The sequence below is a fragment of the Denticeps clupeoides genome, unplaced genomic scaffold (assembly GCF_900700375.1).
Source record: "Denticeps clupeoides unplaced genomic scaffold, fDenClu1.1, whole genome shotgun sequence".
Classification (NCBI taxonomy): domain Eukaryota; kingdom Metazoa; phylum Chordata; class Actinopteri; order Clupeiformes; family Denticipitidae; genus Denticeps; species Denticeps clupeoides.
In genome coordinates, this window is record NW_021630117.1 from 70,336 (window position 1) to 95,050 (window position 24,715).

Below are 24,715 nucleotides of genomic sequence, written 5' to 3' on the forward strand. Positions count from 1 at the left end.
TCCGTGAACCTGAGCTCGTCGAACAGCGGTGGCAACATAGGGGACTCGACGTCCATTATGTCTGCCCAGCTCGTGGAGGGGGTTTTGAGGCGGGTCTAGGCATCAGACACGTGTCCCCTCTCCAGGGTTTTCAACGACCTGGCTTTGCAGCGAGCGACGCCTGAGCGTGCTTCACCCCCATGCACGTGATGCACATGGGGTGCGGGTCTTTGCCTGAGATAATGAAACCACAGGCTGTGGGGCAATGGTGGGACACGATGTCCTTTGTCCCAGAGGACCCGGGAGTCGCAATAAAGACACGCAAGAACTGATTTGTTATACGTTTTATTTAGCGAATAATAGAAACCAGAATTGCACTTGTTTTCAATGTACACAAAAATGAAAAATAATAGGCTGAAATTCTGTGGTGAACCAGAGGATTTTTAAAACTACAAAACTATTCTCTCAGAATATGTGCAACACCCCCCAAAACACGGCGGGCATATTTAAATGTAAATGTGGCACTTGGGTGGAGAAGGAGGCTCGAGTAGGCACTAGTTGGCACAAGGCTGTTAAATCTGAGGCACATTTTCTTTTTTTTTTTGTTGTTGTTGTTTTTGGTTTCTGGTCATGAGGCACAAGTTTAAATGAACTGCATCGATGCTGTGTGAGAACAGTGAGGTATTCTCCACATGCATGAGGAGTTCCTGCTATGAAGATAAATCGTATTTTTTTTTTAATAAAAACTAAGCAGAGAACTGATTTGCACTGTTGCGTAAAATACATGAAACATAAAAAAACCCATTTTGGACAGGTACGGAATACGGTTGGAAACTCAGCAGGTTAGCACAGTTACTTGTGGAAGATCACGTCTCTCCTTTCTCGCTGTTCCCCAGAAAACGAGCTGCTCATGTCGACTGAGTCCAGACTGAAAAAGACGAGACAGAATGTTACACTGCGGTCGAGTCTATAACGCGGAATTCATGCTCTACGTGTACAGTGACACTCACTGATAATGATGACCACGATGATGACAATCACCGCTATCAAAATGGCCCACATCTGCAAAGCAGACATGCGATAAGTTAAAACGTAGATGCATTTCGGATGAGAAGAGCCGTGCCCACCTTGCAGTTCTTCCACCAGTACTTCCTCTTCAGCTTGGCAGCGTTAGTCTCAAACTGGGACGCTCCGGCCTGGAGGTCCCCTGCCCGGTCCTCCAGGTCCGAAAGCTTCTGGTCTCGTTCCAGGACCTTGTCCACATTCACGCGCATGATGTCCACCACCTGTGGACAGATGAGGTTGTAAAAAAGACCATGTGATGTGAGAGAGAACAGAGTGTGTAGAAAAAACTCTTTCTCCCTCCACACAAAAGCACTGTATTCAACCACTCCAATTTGATGTTACCTGGCAGAAAGAGGCGTGGCACAATAGAGGTTAAAAATGAACAGTTTCTAATTTATTAACACCGGTAAATAATTATTGTAGTTACATGTGAATATTGAATGTAAAAAGGTACCAAGGTTACAGAGAACTTTAAAATGAGAAGAAAGAGTAAAGGGGGAGAGAGAGGGAGAGAGAAAGACTTAGAAGCCTTCCGGCTTCCGATGGAAAAACCCCTGAGCAAGAAAGCTCAGTCCCTTTTTCCACATGTGAGCAGACCTTTATACCCCTGGCGTACAGGAAGTTGTCACTGACTTATCAGAACCTGTTGTTTCTGATGTCACGCCCCCGGTGCCTCCCATTTGGGGAAGACAAAGAAAGTGGGCGGTCCTGATGGCTGACACTTCACACGTTGCCGTCAGACAAAAGGCATGTAAAACAGAGGTGCCGAATCTTCACGCACAACCACCGACACAGGAACGTCACATCCCCCCGCAGACGGTCGCTACGCAAATCAAAAGCATGCTCCTGTGATATCCATTCTTACAAGGTTGAGCAGGTCAGTGTGTCTCCCCCGTTCCACTCGTGTAGTAGCCTACAGAGAGAACGGACCTTCACATTCTGTGGGTTTTAGAAGAATTGAACCCTCTTGTGGTGCTCATCCGGGGGCGTCATTTCCAGAACTTTTTGAGGACTGGTGACTGGAAATAGGCATGTGTTTTTACGGAGGATTGTACATGACCAGAGGAGGTGACTGGACAAACCATGTCCTGGGATGGACTCAAGCAGTCGCGACAACCTTCAATAACTTATTATATTGACCAGCGGTGATGAAAGGCACGTGACTCAGAAGGCCACTTCATGACATGAGTTCCGCGTTTGTCATATACAGAGAAATCTGCTCTCCAAGACCTACACACGACAGGCAATTCTGATGGTGTAATTTACACCATAATTCAGTTTTGTATATGTTGCTATTCAGCGTCTGGAAGGACTATATCATTAAGCAGAAGAAGTCCACGGAATCTGTAAGGTCTAGGACAATTCTCCAACCTGCAGCTGTTCTGGGATCAGTGCTTTTAGCAGCTGATCTGTCGGACGTTCTAGTATAAACGGGGAATCCTTCCTAATTATGTAACAAAAGGTGGAACCCAACACCACAGCTCACCCTGCTGTGAGACGGACGCAGTGGGAGGGGCCACATGCGGAGCCCATGCTTGACTTACATAACCATGGAGACGGGCATTATATAACAGGGCCCAGCCAATGAGCTGCTCACAACAGCTGCTGATGAGGAGGAGGACAAGGTCCTTCAGTCCAACAGAGAGATGCAGGCAACTACAGCACAGCACACTGTGACACGACTAAATGTGTCCTCTGTATTTAACCATCACCCTTGGTGACGGGAGCAGTGTGTGGGGACGGGACCTTCATCAAGGGGACCTCAGTGGCACCCTGGCGGTTCAGGATTCGAACCGGCAACCTTCTGATTACGGAGCTGCTTCCTTAACCGCTAGGTCACCACTGGCCCCAGAAAGCGAGGTGACGTACAGTCAAATATTCGGTCGTGTCAAGCAGGAAATTAAAAATCAAAAACGTGGAATCATGTAGAGAAAATAATTTGGGCTCGAACTCTGTTTTTGTATCGTTGAAAGTGTTGAAAGTGTATGATAATTATCGTATTTGTATAACAATTTGTCTGTACGCTGTACAACTTGCAAAACCCCCATAAAATATACAATTTACTTTCCCTTCATTTTTAAGTTACTTCATTAGCACGACGGGGTACAGATCTCTCTTCATCCGGCTATGCAGACATACTTGGCCTGTTAATGCAGTCGTCTCGCACCTTTACAGCCAAATCAATACACGACGTAACACATTATTTATTATCATGGCCCAGCGACATGAAGCACATATAACACAATCTACACATCCCATAATGCAGTGCTTCACTTGCCTTGCCAAGTGCAATCCAGAACGCGTTCTGTAGGTAAAAGTTGCACTATACATCATAACATGCACAGTCTATGGTAATATGTGTTGCTGGAGTAGATTTTCTGAGCAACGTCAGAATGCAAATTGTGTACGATCATTTCTCGCAAAATACGCCTATTTTAAGCTGCTGGCGCCATACATGAGTTCCCGATATACCATCTCTGTGATCAGCTTCAGGCATTTTTCACGATTGTGTGTGTATTTACATTCCATTTTAAAAGTAGACACACGGCTGCTGAGGTGCTGGAATATTGAAGCAGCGAAATGGCTGAAAACGATGAAAAAAAGGATGAAAATGGACACTGCTGTGGTGAAACAGGCGCAAGTCTCTGCCGATTACGGTTTGAGGTTTTTGTTTTTTTTTAAATGACTCTTGACGTAACATTTGAATAACATGGCGAGCTTTCACCAAACCTGGAGGAAGAAACGCTTGGTAAAATAAGAGCTTTTTAATGTACAAGCTGGTAGGCGGAGTCAACAGTACAACACGCCCACCTACACTAAACTGTGTTTAACCTGCATGCAACACACGTCAACATGCAACATTCAAATATTCACACCCGACCCGCTCATTTCCATTTGCTCTCGGGCTAGCGCTTGTAGTGCGCAAAGCATGCTGGTCCGGCCAGGTTGACTGGCCTCTGCCGCCACCATAATGTCGGGCTGTAAACTGGTTCGCGCTTTTAAAAAGCTGTGATTGACGGGCTCTGGCCTTGTCAGGTTCCAAAATGGGACAAATAATCAAATCATTCAATACGGGAAAGCATATCATAAATCCATTTTTCGGCCATATCGGCCAACTCACGTCACTGACCTCAATATTGGATCAGAAAACTGGGCCAGTCTCCCCAAAAAATACCGTAGATGAGTGGAACGCCACAGACTAGGTGCTGTGTGATGAAGGACCCTGAACGACCGGTGATGCTCACCTCATCCACCTGAGCTTGTGTTTGTTGGAGTCTGCGGTTGCTCCCGGCGATGGCTGAGGAGCCTTGTTCTTCTGGAGCTGGAGCAGACCTGAGGTCAGCAGAGAAAACCACTTCATAAGAAACGATGATTTAAACAGCACATGGCAGAATGAAAAGATGAAAAAGACTTCATTAAACGGGGTGTCGGCGTATATAAACTTTTACTGACACCACTGCTGCCATCTAGTGGCCTGGTCAAGAGTTACACATATACAACGTGATGTAAGTCTGGAAAATGGTAGACAATTGAACAGCACAAACTGGAGAAGAACCAAAAGTTGTTCTTAGCGCAGCAGCCTTCACTCGCATTCAGACTTTTTAATATTCTACTTTTATCTATTTAGCAATTTTACTTTCACATTAAGCAAATGCATAGCATGTCTGAAAATGTCTGACTGGCACAGTCCCCAGCGTGACTCAGAACACTTTCGTAACGCCAGGAAAGGAGTGGACAGAGATGTTGGTGAATGTTGTGGCCCAGCCTATATCTTTATTCACATTTACAGCATTTAGAAGATGCAGTTGTTGTAGAAACCAACTGCTGCTGTTTAACAGAGACGTCAAGCCCTGTTTAAAGGTCCCCTGACATGAAAATATGACTTTGTGAGATTATTTAACATTAATACGAGTTCCCCGAGTCTGTCTACGGTCCTGCAGTGGCTAGAAATGCCGTTGGGTGTAAAGAGTGTTTGGTCGTTCTGCTTCACCATTCAGAGAGCGGCAGCTCAGACGGTCGTATCTGTAATTTGTCCCCTTGTGACGTCATAAGGGGAAAGGTTACCTCCCGTTTCTGATGGTTTTTCCTCACAAAGAATACCCACCCGTCCGCTAAAAATCTCCACCGACCTTCATGAAGCATCGCAGTCGCTCGGTGATTGGATGTAAAATTGAACACGAATGTATTTTTTAGTTCAGTCACGCGAGACTCTGAAGAACCAGCGGGTTCATTTTATTTTTTCTGGAAAAACGCAACACGACTTCCTGTCCTCGCCAATCATCGTGGTTGGTGGATGGTGTGGACGATGTCATTTCCGTGAACGTCCACTCAACTTCTATAGGCCGCTCTCCTCCTCGCCCCGCCTCTCTCCTCCTCATTAGCATTTAAAGCTACAGACGCCCCCCAAAAAAATACATGTCCTGTCAGGGGCAGTGGTGGTCTAGCGGTTAAGGAGGCGGCCCCGTTCCGCCAAGGTGCCACTGAGGTACCACTGAGCAAAGCACCGTCCCCACACACTGCTCCCCGGGCGCCTGTCATGGTGCCCACTGCTCACTCAGGGTGATGGTTAAACGCAGAGGACAAATTTCACTGTGTGCACCATGTGCCGTGCTGCTGTGTATCACATGTGACAAGCACTCCACTTCAAAATGCAACCTTGCACTAAAACGTACAGCAGGGAGAAGAACTTTCACATTAGCATTCCTGGCACGTGCCTGTAATAGATTAGATGAACGGTGATCGAAAGGTTTTATTGGGCAGTAATCAAACTTAATAAAGCAAGAATCCGACTTGTATACAACATTTATCCAGGCCCATTTCAAACGCAGTTTGATCGGGTAAAAAACTGCGGGGGTCACATGCAGGGATTTATATAAAGAGCCCATTCATGGCGATTCACCGACACAAGCCAGGTCTCCAGGAAGACCCGTTTTAAATGGAATGAAATTGAAATGAAAAGTAGTGGCTGGGATCCAGTGTCGGGTGTGGACCAGCAGGAGCATCATGTGACCGGGAGAAGTTTGGAATGTGAAAAATTCCACTGGGAGATCGCGTTTAGATTCGTGCCAGTTATCTGACGTCCAGGGACAGTCCCCCCCCGGAGACACTCGGGGTTAACCCGGCTCTTCTGGTTCGACAACTGCGAGGAAAGCCAGACACATCACGGTAACCAGACGCTTTATTCCGGACAGAGAGACGGAACTTATTCGAGCAGAGCAGCTACATGCTAAGCGGCACCACGAAAACTCCAGCACAGCGCGGAAAAAGCGGCGACGAGGCAGGAAAATTGTGTTTTTTTTTTACTTACATCGTTTGAAACGCGGTAGAAAATCGGAGGCGTCGAAGCTACACAAGCTAACGGTGTTGGTTTAAATGGCCAGTTACGCCGTAAACAGCCTGTGGAGACGATGACGTCACGACCCAGCCTAGCATTGTTCAACTTCCGGTTCACGCTGCCCTGTTTAAAAAAAGAAAACAAAAGAACAATTTTACTCATTACTGGCCATTCTGACCAACAGGGAAGGTCACAACCCAGTTTATTATACCTACCTTTCAACGTTTTAAATGTTAACTAATTCCTGCCAGCAGTTCTTTGAGATGTACTGAATCCTTAGAATCCGTTCAGTAAAAAGATTCGTTCACCGAATCACCGGATGACTCGGTACTTGGCGGGAGGAGCCTGCGACTCCGACTTCCTGAACCGAGTGTTGTCTGTGTTCCACACTTGTAAAAAATAAACTAGTTTATAAATCATGATGTTTGAAGTGTCCTGTAATATGATTTGCTTGAACATATTGAACCCAGACAGTGATCCCCCACAGTACATTCAGAGAAGGATTCACACTGAACATGCAAAAAGTACAACAGTATATAATACTGTTTCACACAGACCCCCCCATAGTGCAATCGTAAAAGAATAATATATATGTATATATACACTAACTAAAACGTACATACTGTACAGATATAAATGCTGTAACTATGGTACACTCTCCATGAGAGTCGCGCATTTTTATCAAACTGCGGGTTTTATACACTACATGTTACATGTACAGGGGTAAACTTGAACACCTCGCACCCCGACCATCTCATTTAATCACAACCTCCAATGTCTTAAAAGCTTTTTACTAGCCTCATTCCTCTTTTATTTCATTTCATTTACTTTTATAAAGAATTCTTTACAGAGTCAGAACAGAACGGCTCAGGATCAGTGGCGGCTGGTGGAACAATTTTTTTGGTGGGCCGCACTTTGGCAGGTCAGTTTTCAGATGCGCTTTAACCACATAACCGGGCGGTAGTAGCCTAGGGGGTAACACGCTCGCCTGTGAAACACAAGTCCCAGGTTCAAGCCCCACTTACTACCACTTACTTTGGGGCAGTGGTGGCCTAGCGGTTAAGGAAGCGGCCCCGTAATCAGAAGGTTGTCCCCGCACACTACTTTAAAAGATTACATTAAAGTCATTTATAAGTACATTTCACCCGTCTCTCCTTCAAACATGCAAACTTTTCAAACATGCAGACTCTTTTGTTAAAGTCAGGCATGTCCCTAAGAAAATGTTATTTTATTCTATAATAGCATATGACACATGAGAAAATACTAGTTTTTATCAGCGTGTTTTTCTTGTGAAAAAAAAAGGTGATTTTCCTGTTCGGAACTGGAACTTTGGGCCTTGTTTGGAGGGGGTTCCGGTACGAGAGAGTACATTTAAATGCAGATTATACACTGTACTTACAGTCTGTATACTGTATAGCTCGTTTATTCTCATTTTCATGTGTTTCGGAAACGATTATATGTGGGACTGGGTGGGGCGTCATTCCAGCGCCCCCTACTGACGGATGCGTGTTGTGCTGCTAGACCGACAGCTCAACTGAACCGAGAGACGATTCAGGTGAATCACTTGATTCGGTTCAGTCCGTTCCCTTCAAAGATTCGTTCCAGTGCCACCCCAGACATACTGTACAAGAGAACAGAAATCAAACATGCAACTGCAAAAAACAAAATCTTTTTTTTTTCGTATTTATTTTACAGCAGAAATTATATAAAGCATTCAGAAAACATTTCCATATTTTTAGGGCAATTCAAAATGTGTTGCATGGCTTTAGCAGCTGTTTATATACTTTTAAAATCATTTCCAACAATTCAGTGATGCTCTTAACATGCACAGTAAAAAAATAAAACCAGAACATGAGAACTTATAAGAGCTGGGCAGGTTAAAGCAGGTTATAAGAGGGCAGGAAGGACATTTTTAAAAGAGACTAGTTTAAAACAGGAGTCTAATACTAGTTTGACATGCAGTGTTGGTGCCCGATCTCCACTAACAGTGCAGGGCATGTACTTATATATATATATATATTTTTTTTTATTTGAAAATGATGGAAACATGCATTTGGGGTCAGGTAATATGAAATTGTCTCCATAAATGATCTAAAACCGGGCTTGCTGTTCTAGTAATTGCATAAGAGAAAAGTGGAGTTAGCATGTCCTTGGGGGGGGGCTTCCCATAATCATTCAGATCAAACATCCATCCCCTCCTTGTAGACAGAAAGGGTTTATTGCTCAGCACTGGTACTGAAATCGATCACAGGGGGAAATAGATCTGTTGTTTCATTTGGGGTTAAAGGTGAAAACCTCAGTTACAGACGATCACAAGAGGGGAGGTGAACTCATTTTCACTGATGGCCGATAAAAAAAAAGTGGCTTTTGGTGCACGTTTGACGCGCAGGGCATTATGGGAAATCTTCGTCTGATCTGGTGGTGCGTGCCTGTAGGGTACATTTAATTTAATCCCAGGCAGCAGTCACACAGAGATTCTATGTCCACTGTCCTCCTCGGCACCTTTCTGAATGAGGAGCTTGTTTTGCTGCTTCTGAAATGGATCCTGGAGCCAGAAACCACAATGAGCTGCTGAGCCTCACCTGCTCGTGTTTGAACCCTGAGTAAGGTGGAAGGTGTGTCTCGGTAACTGAAGATCCAGTTTCATCCTGGATCATCTGGGAGGAGAGAAGAACGAGCCTGAAACTGAAGAACTCTCTGGCATCAGAATGTCTGTGATCTGGCTAGCTGATATGAAAACTGTCCTGTACGTGCATACTGGACATATCAGCGTTAGAAGTGCATTTCTGGCATCAGATTCCAGGAGTTATGGGACTAGAACACAAAACCGTATACGGTGAAAAAGATCGCTTTCTAATTGGCTTCCACCTCAAACTAATTACTCCCCTGAAACGGTCTCATTTCATAGGCACTTTCATCACTAATACTGGTACCAGGCCAGTGTACAGCAAGATAAGAAGAAAAGATTCTGAACTCAACAGAGCTGGACTGTTTAATAATTCAGATCGGATTTCATGGCCAGGACGTGGACGTGATCCCAGGTGGCTTGGTTCTGGTGCCAGTTGACAGGAGACTTGAGAGGTATGTCAAGACATGTTTCACGCGGGCGGCTGCCAGAGGGAGGTCACGCTTCTACTGTAGTATAGAAATACCAGGTCAATCGTCAGCCATCACTGGTGACCACTGACGAAATGGGTTCAAAAAGAACAGTTCAGGACCTTTCCCCTGCTGTCCTGTCCTTTTTTTCTTCTGATTTGGGCCATGCTCTTCAAATAAAACATACCATACTTTCTTTTTTTTTTTTTTTGCTTTTGCAACCTAAATTTCATGCACATGACTCCATGTCTGCATCAGATATTTACATTATGTACAGTGGAACTGTCTTGGGCATTCAAACAAAACTGTACAATAGAGATTTGTTCTTCTTTGTATCTATGCATGTTATTAGCACGTTTGAGAAGAAAATAATATATAATCTTAAATACAATCATATTCAGATAAAGAACCTGGCTGTTCCTGTACTCAGGGTAATGTTCAGAGGCCGATCATTAGTCAAAAAATACGGAGCTTTCTTCAGCACCGGAGATAGTGTTGGGACGTGCAGTAAGTCTTTAGGACGTCAAGGCAATGTAATGGAATCCTTCAGTGGAAAGCAGTTTTGGAGCCTTCTTCAGTCCATCAAAATGAAACCACAACAAGAAGAGTACAGCAGAAAATAATAGTCACTGGCAAAAATTATTCGTTTTGTGCATTTGCATTTTAAATCTAGCAAGATATCTTTTGGAATGAAATGGGACATATGAAAAATAGTAATGTAAGCAAAATAATGCTTTAAGGCAGAAAGTAAGTTTCATGTATAAAAGGGAAGTTCTAGTTCATGAGGACACACGACGACGGCACGATATAAAACAAACCAACAGAAAACACGAAGAGTAGTTTAGGTCGGCATGCAGGAGCCTCTGTTGCTCAGTCTCATGCATTATTCTCAGTTCAGTTCAACAGACACGGGACTCACGGTGGCAGGCCAGAGCAAAGTGACGATAAGAAACGGGCCCGAGGGGTCAGTCAGGGCCCACCTCACCTTGCACCTCGACCCCCCAAACACACACGCAAGCACACGTAAAGATAAGCAGAAAAACGAGACAGTGCTCATCACATCCACCGCATCTTCGTCCAGACATCCATCTACATTCATCTGAAGAACGTCCCGTTCCGCTGCCTGACAGGACGCCGTCGTCAGAAACAAAGATCTGTGGTGCTGAGGCACAGAACTGCCAGGAAAAACAATTGCATGCATATGAGTTGAGGCTGTTTTTGGTTTCTGTCTTTTTCCAGTATAAAATGTACTCAGAAGCATGTCCCTGCATGATCATACATGTAAATGCGGTCTTTTGAAATCTCGAAACGGACAATTCCACGGTATCTTACACCCACTGTCAAAAACGCCGTTCAATCCAAATGTCATTCGCTTTTTCTCCTCTTCTCATTTGTCCTTTTTTGCTCTTTGAAAAAAAAAAAGAAAAAGTGCAAAAATGCTATGAAGATATATAATGTCTCCCTCCCCAATGTAGTCTTCATTGTAAAGAACCTCCTGCTTTCTCCCTTATAAAGACAAAAAAAAAAAACGCTGAAGCAGAAGTAGGCTCAAAATTGGAAGTCAAATCTCTCCGAGTAATAACTGCAAGAATCCTTGTTTCTGTTTTTCTGTGTAAAACTGTCATCTGTGATAAAAATGGAGTTTTGAAGGGCGATGTCACATCGAGGCGGAGTTTTTTGGCGAGTGCTCATGTTCCCTGGCCCTTCTCAATTCTCTTGCCCTGCAGGATGGAACAGAAGGGTTACAGAAGGTAAGCAGGTTCATCAGACAGCGCTTATGCAGGTCTGGGGATGAGGTGACCTAGTAGTGAAACGGATTTTCTGAATTGTACCTGAAAACATTTGTCATTTCATTACCTGCACGAAGCACCAACAAAATAAATTTTCACGGTGAAACGAACAAAAAAAACAGCAAAGAAACAAGCTCACACAAACCAAACTCATAAAAGACACGTCTTGCTCCCTTGATGGACAGAGTTTGGCTTTAGAATTTGGCCGTTCGTGGCGGACTAGTCCACAGATGTGAAAAGTGACCCTGAACGCACGTGGCCAGGCCACCCCAGAAGCACCGGAGAGGAAACAAGCAGCCGGGCATTCCTTCACAAAGTCATTCTTGCAAACAGGAAATGCATGCCTGCCCCCTCAAACCTCTCGATGGTAGTCATGCAACGCCATTCCCACTACCCAGCAGTCTCTAGGTCTCTCTAAACCTTCTTCCACGCAGGGTGGGTGAAGAGGAAGAAGAGAGAGGAGGAGGAACTGGGGTAACCAGTCTAACCGGCGCTAAACTCGTTACGTTCAGGGGTCCAGTGTGCAGCTGACATGCAAGCAAGCATTGTGTAGGACAGAGTGAAGGAAAGAGCAGGTTAGAGATGGTCGAGAGGAAAATCTAGAAAAGTCAGAGAGGGATTTGCGAGCCTTCCTCAAAACAAGAGATGGAGAGGGTTAGAGAGCATGAAAGAGGAGAAATCATATAGAGAAGAGAAGACACTGGTCAAGAGAGGAGCATTGACTCAAGTAATAAGGAAGTTGAGCTCTCGACACTGCACTCACCCGTTTGAACAGTCTATGGTCCATCAAGGGGCTTAGCAGAAATAGCAAAACAACACCAGACAGCTATTAGAAGACAGTGGGAAGTGGGGTGAGGAAGGGGTGTGGACCCCAGGTCTTCAGTAGCGCTTGGGCTTCATACGTTTGGTGGACACAGTCATGTGCTGGGTGTTGGTGGTGTGGCCCGGCGTGGCGTGTCGGTGCTCACCTGTGACGACACCTGAGCAGGAACCTCATGATCTTCCTAGCGGCCTGGTCCTGCCTCTTTGTGAGCAGACCGCTGCTTCAGCATAGGGAAAAGGAGTCATTTGTCGTAACGAACGACCATTAAAGCTTCCAAATGATTCATTTCTGATTCAGTGCACCGTGAAATGTCATTTCTCACCATGATTTCATCCAAACATTTTAAAACGTATCTGGTGTGACTCTTTAGGATTAAAAGCTGGAGTTACCTGAGTTGGTGCTGTAGAGCGGCAGGGTGGGCGTGGCTCTTGCCCATCCCCCGGTAGCTGCGGTAGCACTGCTGGATCAGCACAGCCGCACGGCGGCTCTGCTGGAACTTCTTCTGCTCGTGGTAGCTGCGGAACTTGCTCTGGATGCGGATGGCGGCCAGCGTCATCTTCTTATAAAGTGCATACTGGCGGGGAAACGGGGGAGATCATTTACGGTGAATAAACAGACGTTTGTGGGGAGAAACCATGGATTTTGGGGCGTCCAACATCGGAGCGAGAAATTCATGTTACCTTCAAGGCTATCCATGTTAGCTTGGGAAAGAGAGAGGGAGGATACGAAGACGTGTTGGAATTGTTAATCTCTGATTATTGGTCAGACCTGATGAAGGTTGCCAGATCCATACCTGTTTGTATTTTTTATAGCAGCGCTGAATGACTGCGGCTGACGCGTCCTTCTGCTCTCGCAGTGGCCGTGCCTGGAGAAGAGGGGCGGGGAGGAACACAAGAGAGGAAATGCATTATCCCACGGGTTGCCATGGAGAACAAAGGACCACCAACAGGTTTGTCAGGCCCACCAGCTGGTTGGGAGTTCAGTCAAGCAACTCTGAGAAGGTAAAATAGGAAGCAAATAAAAAAAATAAAAAAAACACACACAAAAAGTGTCACCAAATACCAATCCTGGTGTTAAGACGGGAAAAATGAAGAAAGGGAAACATCTAGAAAAAAGTAAACAACAGATTTTCAAACAGTGTTAAATGAAAGGTTCCACCGTTACGTATGAGCAGGCCATGCTAAGCTCAGGCATCTCTCCAGCATGCACTAGTAGCTACACGGCAGCAGGGCACGTGAACACTGCAGCATTCTCTGGCCCTCCAATCCATTAGAAGCCTCAGGACCTTTCACATCTGTGGCGCCAAAAAGTCCAGACAACACCATGACCAACAATGGCGGCAATGAAACAGCATAAACACAGATGCACAAGAAGGGTGTAGACGGCGTTAGAAGAGACCCGTCACACATGGACCGAGCCAAAGCCGAGCCTACCTTATACTTGCGGACGGTGTTCTGGACTTGCCGTGCGGCTTCGTACAGTTCTTTCTGCTCGGGGTCGGTGAGGGCCAGTTGGGCCAGGTCTGGCTCAGTTTTACCATGCGAGGCGTTGAGGAAGGCCGTCCAGTCGGACAGAGAAGGAAGGCCCAGCTTGCCCAGGGAGCCCAGGTGTGGGGCGCCGTCACCGGCACACGAACCCGCAGACTGCGCTATGGGCCTGCAGTACAGAGCCCTCAAGAACGACACGTTGAAGAATGAATAAGATGTACCGTGCGTTTCGGATCTGAGCTTTTAACCGATTCGCCTAATTAAATAATGAAAATGGCTGTTATGCATCCTCAGATCTTTAACCTTCACGCAGTAAGATCATGGCCATCTGTCAATCATTAGACTCACTTTTCGGCATCTCCAAGGTAACTGGCCAACCAGCTCATGGTGCTACTGGCTGCAGAGCTGTCAAGTGGAGTCTCTTTTCCAACAAAGTTGTCCCTCTTGATGTGCTCGGGTGTGGCCTCGATAATGTGTTCTGCCAATGTCATCATGTTCATCTGAAACCAACAATAAAAGTCGCTTTTCACTTTTCTCAACTGATCAGCTTCTCGACCAAGACTTTCAGTGAGAAGGTCTGGAAAATGCCACCAGTGAAAGTGAAGCGATTGTCATTGTGAAACACTGCAGCGCAGCACACGGCAACACGGTGAAATGTGTCCTCTGTATTTAACCATCACCCTTGGTGAGCAGTGGGTTCAGGGGTGGAGGAATCGAGGAACAAATTCAGTGGGATCTGCAACCAAAGGAGTTGAGACAAGATAACTACCATACCTGCAGATCTTCTGTGTTCTCCAGGTCCTCTTGGTTGAAGAGCAGTCCGGACACAGCTCCAGCACCAGGGGCATCACGCATCCTCAGTCTGCTGGCCAGTTTTGACTTTCCTGGAGTTATGACGCTACCCTTTCTTCTGGGGCTCCAACGTGCCGTTCCAGACTTTGAGCCGGAATGTCCTCCATCTCTGTTGGACTCTCGCTCTCTGGATGATTTAGAAGGGACTGGTTTGGGCTTGTGAACCAGGTGTTCAAGGGGAGCAGAGCTTATCAGTCCAGGTTGAGTTTCTGGGTTTTGCCTTTGTCTTTTAGCTGGTGGCCCATCTTCCTGACCCTTAATGTGGTAGCAGCTGGAGGGTGCAGACATGGTTCTTCTGAGGCCTGCAGGAATGTGGAAGTGAAAAAAGAAATGAGCTGAAAATGTTCTCACCAGAAATATTGATCTTTGCATGTTCATAACATAAATGTCATAATGCTGAAAGATAAAGATGTAAAATATGTCACCTTGGTCAGTGCAGATGCTGGAACTGGAGACCTGGGCATTTCCAGCCCGTCTCAGCTCACCTGGAAGAGCTCCGCTGCCCCAGACCTCCATCCATCCCTCTGTCTGTGGCCCCTCTGCTTCCGGGGACAGGGCCATGCTGGGTGTGGGTGGGGCTTGTTGTAGCTCCTCCCTCTGCATCTGCTCCAGGCACTCTGCCAGCTTAGTGTGCCCGCGCGAGCGAGCAATGGCCATGGGCATGCGGCCCAGAGAATCAGGGATGGCCAGAGCCCTCCGGTCCCACTTGTACAGAACAAGTGCAGCTTCCATATGGCCCAAGGCACAGGCCCACATCTGCACAACAGAAGGCAGGACAACAATCATGTGTCATTTAACACCACAACCGGGAATGTTGAGGTTGCAGAACAGAGCAGTAAATAAACCAACTTAACCCTGAGTTACTTCCAATAAACTGAAGAAGTGAAAGGAAGCCACTTTGGATATGAACATCAAAAGGGGTAAAATATATCAAAGTAAAAGGGTTGATTTATATATTTTAAAGGTCCCCTGACATGTGACTTTGTGAGATGATTTAACATTAATACGAGTTCCACGAGCCTGTCTACGGTCCTGCAGTGGCTAGAAATGGTGATCGGTGTAAAGAGTGCTTTGGTCATTCCGTTCGGATCTGGAATTTGTCCCCTTATGATGCCATAAGGGGAAAGGTTACCTCCCGCTTCTCATGCTTTTTACACCCAGAGACGTTATCTCCCCTAAAGCATGATCTCCACCGACCGTCATGGCTTCCAAACATGTGAAGCGTTGCAGTCGCTCTGTGATTGAATGTAAAAATGAGCACAAATGTATTTTTTTAGTTCCATCACGCGAGACTCTGAAGAACCAGCGGGTTCATTTTATTTTTCCCCTCAACTTCTATAGGCCGCTCTCCTCCTCGTCCCGCCTCTCTCCTCCTCATTAGCATTTAAAGCTACAGACTTTAAATGCTACAGACTTTAAAAGCTACAGACGGTGAAACGGTCCTGGGACATGTCATTGTGGGACTGGATCAAAGTGGCAGAATTTCGGAAAGAGACGTCAGATACAGAATTAGGGGACACTAAGAAAAAATTTTATTTCAGGGGACCTTTAAAAACATTCAAGTTAGAGTTTGATGACAATGTGTCTTACTAAAGGGGTGCAGGAGAAGTGATCAACATTCAGGGGGTCCACCTCCAACTCCAGGTCAATGCTGTCAGCATGTTTTGTACTGAAGATTAAGACAAACGTTACAATTTAAATGTTGTAGCCGTAATGTCTGTATGTCCCTTTCCAGTTTGCTAACGCGTGGATGTCCTCACCGCCAGCTGATGAGGGTTTGTATGAGGGTGGCGTAGCCTTGCGCTGCGGCCAGGTGCAGCAGAGTCATCCCCCGGAATGTCTTGGAGTGGATCAGGTGCTTGGACTTGGCCCAGCAGGCCCGGTTCATCATCTTTTCACACACCACCACCACCCGGCCCTCGAACGAGCTTCCTGACGGCGACTGGATCTGTGCCTGTTCAGAAGTGGTAATAATTAGCACCGAGTTGTCCACTTCCTAGCAACATTACATTCTAATTTGTACAAAGCCACCGATTAACAACCTGTGACTGGTCAGCGTTGCTCCCTCCCGCTCCTCCGTTGTCTGATACTCCTCCACTGCCTTGTGTTTGATGACCCGTCATCTCCGCCATCCTACGCTCCATCTGCTCCAGTCTCTCCAGGATGGACATCCTGAACTGGTTATCTGAGGACAAAAAGTTTTTTTTTTTTAATTACTTTTATTGTGCTTTGTCCCTTCTTTCTGTCCACCCTGTTCAGATTGCCCGGGACTGCAGTTGGAAAATCTGCTTTCTCTTCACTAGTTCTGTTCATGCTATGAATAGTAAATGAGTGAAATAAGTAAGTAGGCTGCACTACTGCATATAAAAACTTGCACAGTTATTTATTCTTCTCAAATGTATATAGTGCTGGTTTTATTTTTGGCTATTTCTGCCATTTCTGACATCTTATTATATTTAATCTATTTTGTGTTTTTCATGTATCATTTTCTACATACATGTCTGCACTGAAGGAGTTGCTTTTTAATTTGCATATAGTGACAATAAAAGGTGTTGAAAGCATAACAAAGCTCTCAGTTCTACGTTAACATACTTGAATGCAGATGGTTGAAAAATACTTGTACAAAATACATATTTTTAAAAATCCACTTTAAAAAAAAAAAAAAACGTCAATTTAGCTCCACCCCAAATAAACAGTAACGCCACCTGCTTACTAGAAAACGTAGGCTCCCGTACTATAGCGACTCCACCAGCAGCAGATCCAGTAAGTTGTGGAAGTCAAAGTGGTGAGAGGTGGAGCCTCAGTCCACCACGGCTGCTCCATCACTCAAAAGCATCCGGCTGAGATGTGGAGTCTTGACCGAGGGGACCTCAGTGGGGATTCGAACCGGCAACCTTCCGACTACGGGTTCCTGACCACTTCACTGGACACTGACATTATAATAAAACTTGACATGCCCAATACACCCATCAATCAGTGTTCATCATCCGTGGTTTTAATGTCTACGAGTGTGTAAGAACGACGGATTCTCTCGTGTCTTTGTCCAAACAGTGCTGCAGTGTTGCTGCAGTGAAAATGATGTCATCTCCACCTGCTGCTGCTGCTCCTCCTCCGCCAGCTAGGACATGTGGAGCGCATGAGGAGGAGGAGGAGCCAGCAGGCCGGAGACAACCAATCACAGCAGCCCCGGGCAGGTATCGCCAGCCAACCAGAGCGCGCAGCATGACCCACATTTTACTCCATACACACAACACACACAGACCACAATAAAGTGTGGACCACGCCTCGCAGTCCCCGTTTCACCAGGTTGCATCATTCAGGAACACGTTTGTGGGGGATTTTCAGTATTGTGCATTACGGGTCGTACCACGATCACATGACCGCACTGCATCCATTCAATGAAACACTACAGGCCATTTTAATATTTTTTTATCTAGTTCAACCAAAGCAGAAGAAGCGGCTTCATTTTTAATATGTCCTGACCTGACCCCGGTTTCTATTAATTTAATCATTAAAACTGACCAAAACTTCACAGATGACTATTCCAACCAGCAGTAGCCACACTCGAGCGCTACGGAGACACAGAAAATGGTTTTTACTTCGGATTCCATAAACCGCAATCCAGCATTCCTCTTTACAAAATCAGGAATAAAAATACATTTTTCTCGAGAAGATCCATATTTTCATTTGTTAAACTAATTGTTCTAAAATGAAATTGACACTTAATTCATATTACCAATTAATATGTATAATAGTATATATAATCTTCCCTTTTAGCGAGTAAAGACTGGGAGGATCTGTAAACTATGTTTAGCGTCTGGGTGTCACTTGCTGTGTGCTGATTGGTCCCAGAAGACCCAGGTTCGAACCCCACTTACTACCATCGTGTCCCTGAGCAGGACACTTAAACCTGAGCGTCCCCAGGGGGGGGACTGTCCCTGTAACTACTGACTGTAAGGCGCTCTGGATAAGGTTGTAAAAATAAGCGCTTAAAAGAAGAGATGCATGGCGTTCCATGATTTGCTGAACTTGATGGTAAGTTGTTAACTGTGAAGGACTGGATGGAGGTATGTGATGTGAAGGAGTTTATGGAAGCTGGGCTGGTCTTACAGGTTCTGCCGGGAAAAGTGAAAGTTGAAGTGATTGTCATTGTGAAACACAGCACACGGGGCTTCTGCTTTTAACCCATCACCATCACCGCTTATAACCTTCATCGCGGGGCGGTGCGGGGCGGGATTCGAACCAGCAACCTTCTGATTACGGGTCCGCTTCCTCCCCGCTAGATCAACAGGTATGTTGAGGGATCCTCAGGTGCGGTTCTTTTACAGAACAGAGACGCGCGGTTTCTACAGAATCCGAGAGGAGATGGAAGAAAGACAGAAAGCGCTACTGACCGACAGGCGTGCGCCGCTTCTCTTCCTCTGGACGCGGGAAGAAGAAGAAGAAGAAAGTGAAGAGTGCTGGCCGAGAGAAAGAAAGAGCTTCTTCTCCTCCTCCTCCTCCTCCTCTTCCTCCTCCTGTCAGCCCCGCCCACCGCGGCTCCGGGTTGCCAGAGTGGCGATTTTCACTCCAACACGACGAACGGGAAGAACGCGCTGTACGTCGGTCCGGGTCACGGTGCGGTCAGAATTGGCTATTCGGCTACCTGTGGTAGGCGTGGGAGTCCGTGGGCGTGGTCGCGGGGCGGGGCGGGGCGGGATCTTCCCCTCCTGCAGTGGCGCAGCGCACAGCCGCCCTCTGCATTATGACAAATCCGAGCCGGGAACAGCAGCAGCTCCTCCAGCCACAAGCTGCTTCTCGAAATACCATTCCCCTCAGAACCTCTAAGATCCCCCAATTTCTCAGGAGGATGAACCCAGAGATCCAGGAGCCTGAACACTCTCTCCCATAGCCCTGTGTTTATTAAAAAGCGATCCGGTTACTGACAGACCACACATCGCACATGCAGATGCACCTTATCATCTTGCCAGGTGTTCCGGTACGAAAGGAGAGCAGGCTTTATCCCCACCAATCACGGTCCGGACGGCCACCTCACCCGCCCTGGTCTCCAGGGGTCCCTGCATTGCAGCTCTGGCTGCTGGAGCCACGACCCCCTCCCCACGTCCATCTCACCACCACAGCACCAACACCTTCTATATCTCCTCATCATGGGAACATTGGTGATTGACTGACGAGACTTTCATCAGTCGGCTGCTGTGACGGATCACATCAGAAGACGCGAGTAGGCGTGAACAGTCACGGCCAAAATGGCAATTTTCACAAAGTTTGCTGCTTCACTGTTTTTCGATATTTTTGTCGGTTGTTTCTGTGCCGTACTGCATTATAAATCACAAGCATTTTATGTTCCAAAGGCTTTTATTGACAATTACATTATACGTTTATACAAAGACTTGATATTTGCAGTGTTGGTCCTCTGCAATTCGCCCTGTCATGCCGTCAATCAACGTCTGGGCCAAATCCTGACCAACGGCGGCCCGTTCCTTCATAATAGGTGCATGGAGTTTGTCGGAATTTGTGGGTTTTTGTTTGTCCACCCGCTTCTTGAAGATTGACCACGAGTCCTCAGTTGGATTAATTTCCAGGGAGTTTCCTTGCCGTGGAGCCAAAATTTCAATGCTTTGTTCCCCGAGCCACTTATTTACCCCTTCGGCCTGATGGCACGGTGCTCCATCATGCTGGAAACGGCATCGTTCTTCACCAGACTCTTCTTTGCACAGTGGCACCTTGGCGGTTCAGGATTTGAACCGGCAACCTTCTGATTATGGGTCAATCGTATAGATTGTTTAGATCGTGCTCCTCAACACTCTCACCTGTGTTAACGGGAGGAGAACTGAAATGATCTCAGTAGATGCTTTTGTGGCAGCGCTGAAATGCAGTGGACGTACGTGTTTTTTGGGATTAAGTAAATTTTTTTAATGGTAATAACGGACTTTACAATTCATCTGATCACTCTTCAGAACATTCCGGAGTTATTTGCAAATTGCCGAAATAAAAACGGAAGCAGCGAACTCTGTGAAAACCCGTATTGGTGTCGTTCCCGAAACCTGTAGAGTTTTGAAGACTCACCGTCCAGAGAGAGCCAGTCGTGCTGGGAGGAGGGCAGTGCAGGCAGGGCTCGGGCTTTATACTCAAATACCACCGAGTTGGATATGATCTGCCCACCGATGGCCACCTGCAAGCTCACCAGTCCGGTGTCATGAGCTGGGGACAGAAATGACAAAGTCTTGAAGCATTTTTACCAGTGTGTGATGGTGGTGCATTGTGGGTAGGAGAGTCGATCTGACCTGGGCAATAGCAGCGCAGAACGCCAGGCTGAATAAGGGAGGCAGGAACAGTAATCTGGTCAAACAGGCAGCTGTATTCCCTGCTGGTCTCCTGCCATGGACCCGTGATGAGCACCTTCACTCCACCCTGAAACCAGGACACAACTGTACGTCCACACGGATTCGTCCACACGCCCGGATTTACCTACAGACCCAACGGCTTAAGTGCAAGTGACGTGATTGTCATTGTGAAACACTGCAGCACAGCACATGGTGACATGGTGAAACGTGTCCTCTGTATTTAACCATCACCCTTGGTGAGCAGTGGGCAGCCATGACAGGCACCCGGGGAGCAGTGTGTGGGGTACCCTCATCAAGGGGACCTCAGTGGCACCATGGCGGGCCGGGATTCGAACCGCCAACCCTCTGATTACGCTTCCTTTAAACACTAGGCCACCACTGCCCCTTACTGCACTGGAACTCAATGTCATTTGAAAGTTGGGAGTGACACATTGCCAGGAGACCTTAATGTGGTCACAGTATTAGCATGGCAGCGACATCCACTAGAATATCCTCTCTTGTTATAAGAGATAAGAGTTCATGCCATTCTTGAGCACTAAAATAGATTCTTTTTTCCCTCTCTTATTGAATGCGAAGTGACAAATATTCACAAAAAGCATCAGAATGCTGGTGCAAAATGCTTGGAATTGATTACTGTAGCAGCAAACTGTCTGCGTTGGGGGAAAATTCTAACGGCCATCACAGAATAAAATTTCCATAAAGGGGTGAACTTGTGGTAGGCAAAGTTGTGTATAGTGGAATCCTCCATTATTTGCCTCGAATACTGCAACCACATGAAAGTGACATGATTGTCATAGTGGGACAGCACACGGTGACACAGAGACTGTGTCATGGTGCCCACTGCTCAGACAAGGGTGATGGTTAAATACAGAGGACACGTTTCACCATGTCACTGTGTGCTGTGCTGCAGTGTCTAATAATGACTTCACTTTAACTCTTATCTTACACTACCTCCACAGACTCCTTCCCATAGTGCATCCTGGTGCCATGTGAACCCGGAACCCGTGGCAACACGGGGAGAGCATGCACTCACAAGGTTGGATTCAAGGACAAGGACAAAAAGGTCTAAACATTCGCTTGTCACCTAAATCCACTGCAACCAGTTAACCAATGCTTCACTTCACCTGTCAGTGGTCAGGTGACCACAAACCACATATATCAAGAAAGGCTTAAGGATATTCTAATTGTTGGTTTAATTAGTGACTTATTACGTAGCCAGAGCCAAGTTTCTATTTCTGGCTCTGGCTACTTAATAAGTCAAGTTTCTATATACACTGATTAAATTAAAAATAATAATCATTATGTATAGAAACTTGTCTCTGGCTACTTAATAAATCACTAATTAAACCAACAGTTAGAGTATCCTCAAGCCTTTAGAGAAATATGTGGTTGTTTCCCAGCTAAAGACTGCCATCTGGTGACTGGTTAGAGGTTCATCTCCAATGCTGGAGAGCTTCCTGTCTCCTTTGCTAATCGATCTCTTATTGTGACTGTATTTTACTCCCCATGAAACTCACCTCAGGGTAAGACCACTCCGGTGAGTAGTCTGTGATCAGAAACAGCGGTCCGGTGGCCTGGAGGATTCCCATGGTGTCGTGGGTGACCGCAGCAGACATGTAGGCCAGCTGGCCCGGCTCTGGGGGGGTCTGGGAGGACTGTGGACTGCAGCAGGGCTGCAGGCAGAGGTTGGCGCTGCTGTATCCTGCCGAGACCTGGCATGCCCCTTCTTCTCCTGCCGCCTGCTGCGATGCTGCCTCAGAAGACGCACGCCCCTCCTGCCCTGAGTGTGGCATCAGCTGGTGAGGGTAGAGGCCATTGTTTCCTGCCGCCATGGTGGAAACTGCCCTTGCTGCCACAGCTCCCCCTCCTTCTACAGAGATGAAGTCGTTGATGAGGTCTGAGAACTGGTTCCCAAATGAGACGTCAAAATGGTCCAAGTTGATCTCCATGGCACCCCCATTACTGCTGCCCCCGGTGCTGCTGTTTCCCTGGTGACCCCCCACAGTGGTGAAGAGCCCTGGCACCAGGCCCCCTGCCTCGTGGAGGAGAGTCGTCCCGTCACCTTCGGGGCTTACAGTCCCATTACACGACGTGCCACCATCATTTCCAGATGCTCCCATGCTGCTGCTCTCTGGTGGCTGAAAGTGCTCCCTGTCCCCCGCTTCCCCGTCACCGGCTCCACCGTTCCCACTGGTCTGCAGCCCCGTTCTTGCCTTCTGCAACCCGTCGGCGTTCCCTCTGTCCTGGTCTCCCGCCTTCACCCCCTGGGCATTGCTGTCCTGATCTGGCTCCGATCCGGCTCCATTGAACTGGTTCTGGAACGGCAGCAGACGTAAGGTGCCACGCTGCCCGGCGCTGTCGGCCTGTGCGGCGCCATTGCAGCTGGACGCGCCGCGTTGGGCTGTGTGGTGATGGTTGTCATGGGGACCAGGTGAGTCTGTCTTGACAGCAGGCAGGGCCATGTAGGCCCCGGAATCGTGGGAACTGAGTCCATTGGTGTTGCCGGGCAGCGTGGCAGCCTGTGTGGGAGAGGGCGTGTCCTGCAGGAAGAAGCTGGGAGAGTGGGTTTGGTGTCGGATATGAGGGTTCTCCATGGGCTGGCTGTAAGCAGCGGATGGCGTAGCATTAGAGGGGTATTCCCGCTTGCCGTCAATTGCGCTGAAGTCCATTTGCTCCAGTGTGGTGCTGGGACTCAAGCCTCCACCAGAGGGCATGAGTGAGGCAGTGGGTGCCAGCGACAGGGCGCTCTGGGCGGAACTGCTTCCTGATACGACCCCCAATCCACTCACCAGCTCGCCCACCCGGTAGCCACTCTCCGTCACCAGCTGCTGCTCGAAAGACGTGTCTTCTGTCTTGATGCTCTTGCCCAGTGAGGTGCTAAAGTTATACCTGCTGTTGGTGAGGGTTGGTGAGCAGCCCAGTCCTCCATTACTGCACCCAGTCACCGCCTCACTGCCCTCGGACTTCAGGCCACTGCCCCCGTACGTTTGGCCCTGCTTGGGATTGTTCAGGAAGCAGTCGGGGTCAAAGTTTACACTAGTCTCTGGCAACTTAAGGGTGCTGGATTCGAGGTTGCTGGACAGGACAAGTTCCTCAGAGACACTGCCAGAAGAGAGCATGGTCAGCCCTTCAGATGTTCCCGTTTCTCCCAGCCCCACACTCATCGCTCCCGCAAACGTAAACTTGTGGCTGTCATCAGTGACAGCCAGTACCAAGCTGGCAGAGTTGGGGTCAGGGCCAAGAAGGTGTGCATTGGGACCTCCTGTGGGGGACATACTGTAGACAGAGTCCCCGCCCACCTCTGACATGAAGACTGCGGTATTTTGTGACATGCTACTCATAACGGAAGCCACGTGACCCATGGTGGCCATGGTGGGGCTGTCGGCCATGTCGCCTTCACTGTTCAGGCCGCTGCTGATGGAGACAGGAGAGCTCTGTGTTGTGTCTGGAACTTCTACCTGATTGGAGGATGACACTTCCATACTGTTCTGGTGTAGGAGAGCTGGTTTGGCCACTTTGCCATTGCGTTTATCTCTGGCTCCTCCTCCATTGCTGGCTGGTCCATCATTGCCACGCCCATTTTTCTGCTCTGTCTTGCCTTCAGATACATCATTGTTCTGTACTTCGGACTGGCTGGCATAGGCCCCGCCTGAACGTGTGTCCACTTTGGGAGAGATGATCCGGTGTTTGGCACTGTTGCACTTGTGATGCAAACTGCTCCCGGCACCTGAGTAAGAGCCAAAACAGACAGACATAATTAGCCAAGTTAAATACAAATGATGAAGAAATGAATACATTTCATTTACATTTACGCCATTTACCAGAGCGACTTACAATCAGTAGTTACAGGGACAGTCCCCCCTGGAGACACTCAGGGTTAAGTGTCCTGCTCAGGGACACAATGGTAGTAAGTGGGGTTTGAACCTGGGTCTTCTGGTTCACAG

At 47.3% G+C, this 24,715-nt stretch overlaps 2 protein-coding genes across 15 annotated transcripts in view; both read right to left on the reverse strand.

Moving 5' to 3' along the window:
* Window positions 1–308: 308 nt before the first annotated feature.
* On the reverse strand, window positions 309–6,502 carry LOC114783799 (vesicle-associated membrane protein 3-like). Its single transcript, XM_028969301.1, has 5 exons — window positions 6,353–6,502; window positions 4,290–4,377; window positions 1,107–1,265; window positions 990–1,041; window positions 309–907 (listed from the first exon to the last, which is right to left on the reverse strand). Coding segments are annotated over exons 1-5 (321 nt in total). The 5' UTR covers window positions 6,355–6,502; the 3' UTR covers window positions 309–887.
* Window positions 6,503–9,659: 3,157 nt separating this feature from the next.
* Window positions 9,660–24,715, reverse strand: part of LOC114783789 (calmodulin-binding transcription activator 1-like) — a 78,902-nt gene continuing 63,846 nt past the window's right edge. For 2 of the 14 annotated variants that reach the window (XM_028969291.1, XM_028969290.1), the window contains 15 exons: window positions 22,289–24,498; window positions 20,712–20,838; window positions 20,494–20,628; window positions 16,470–16,612; window positions 16,188–16,381; window positions 16,018–16,096; window positions 14,853–15,183; window positions 14,350–14,729; window positions 13,924–14,075; window positions 13,522–13,759; window positions 12,882–12,953; window positions 12,478–12,662; window positions 12,234–12,308; window positions 12,029–12,059; window positions 9,660–11,196 (listed from right to left, as the gene is read on the reverse strand). In XM_028969291.1, coding sequence (XP_028825124.1) covers window positions 11,164–11,196; window positions 12,029–12,059; window positions 12,234–12,308; window positions 12,478–12,662; window positions 12,882–12,953; window positions 13,522–13,759; window positions 13,924–14,075; window positions 14,350–14,729; window positions 14,853–15,183; window positions 16,018–16,096; window positions 16,188–16,381; window positions 16,470–16,612; window positions 20,494–20,628; window positions 20,712–20,838; window positions 22,289–24,498 — 4,385 coding nt within the window. In that variant the 3' untranslated portion in view covers window positions 9,660–11,163. Of the gene's footprint in view, window positions 12,309–12,477; window positions 12,663–12,768; window positions 12,790–12,881; window positions 12,954–13,521; window positions 13,760–13,923; window positions 14,076–14,349; window positions 14,730–14,852; window positions 15,184–16,017; window positions 16,097–16,187; window positions 16,382–16,469; window positions 16,613–20,493; window positions 20,629–20,711; window positions 20,839–22,288; window positions 24,499–24,715 lie in introns of all 14 variants that reach the window. The other 12 variants (XM_028969288.1, XM_028969278.1, XM_028969283.1 and 9 more) reach the window with 11 other exon arrangements.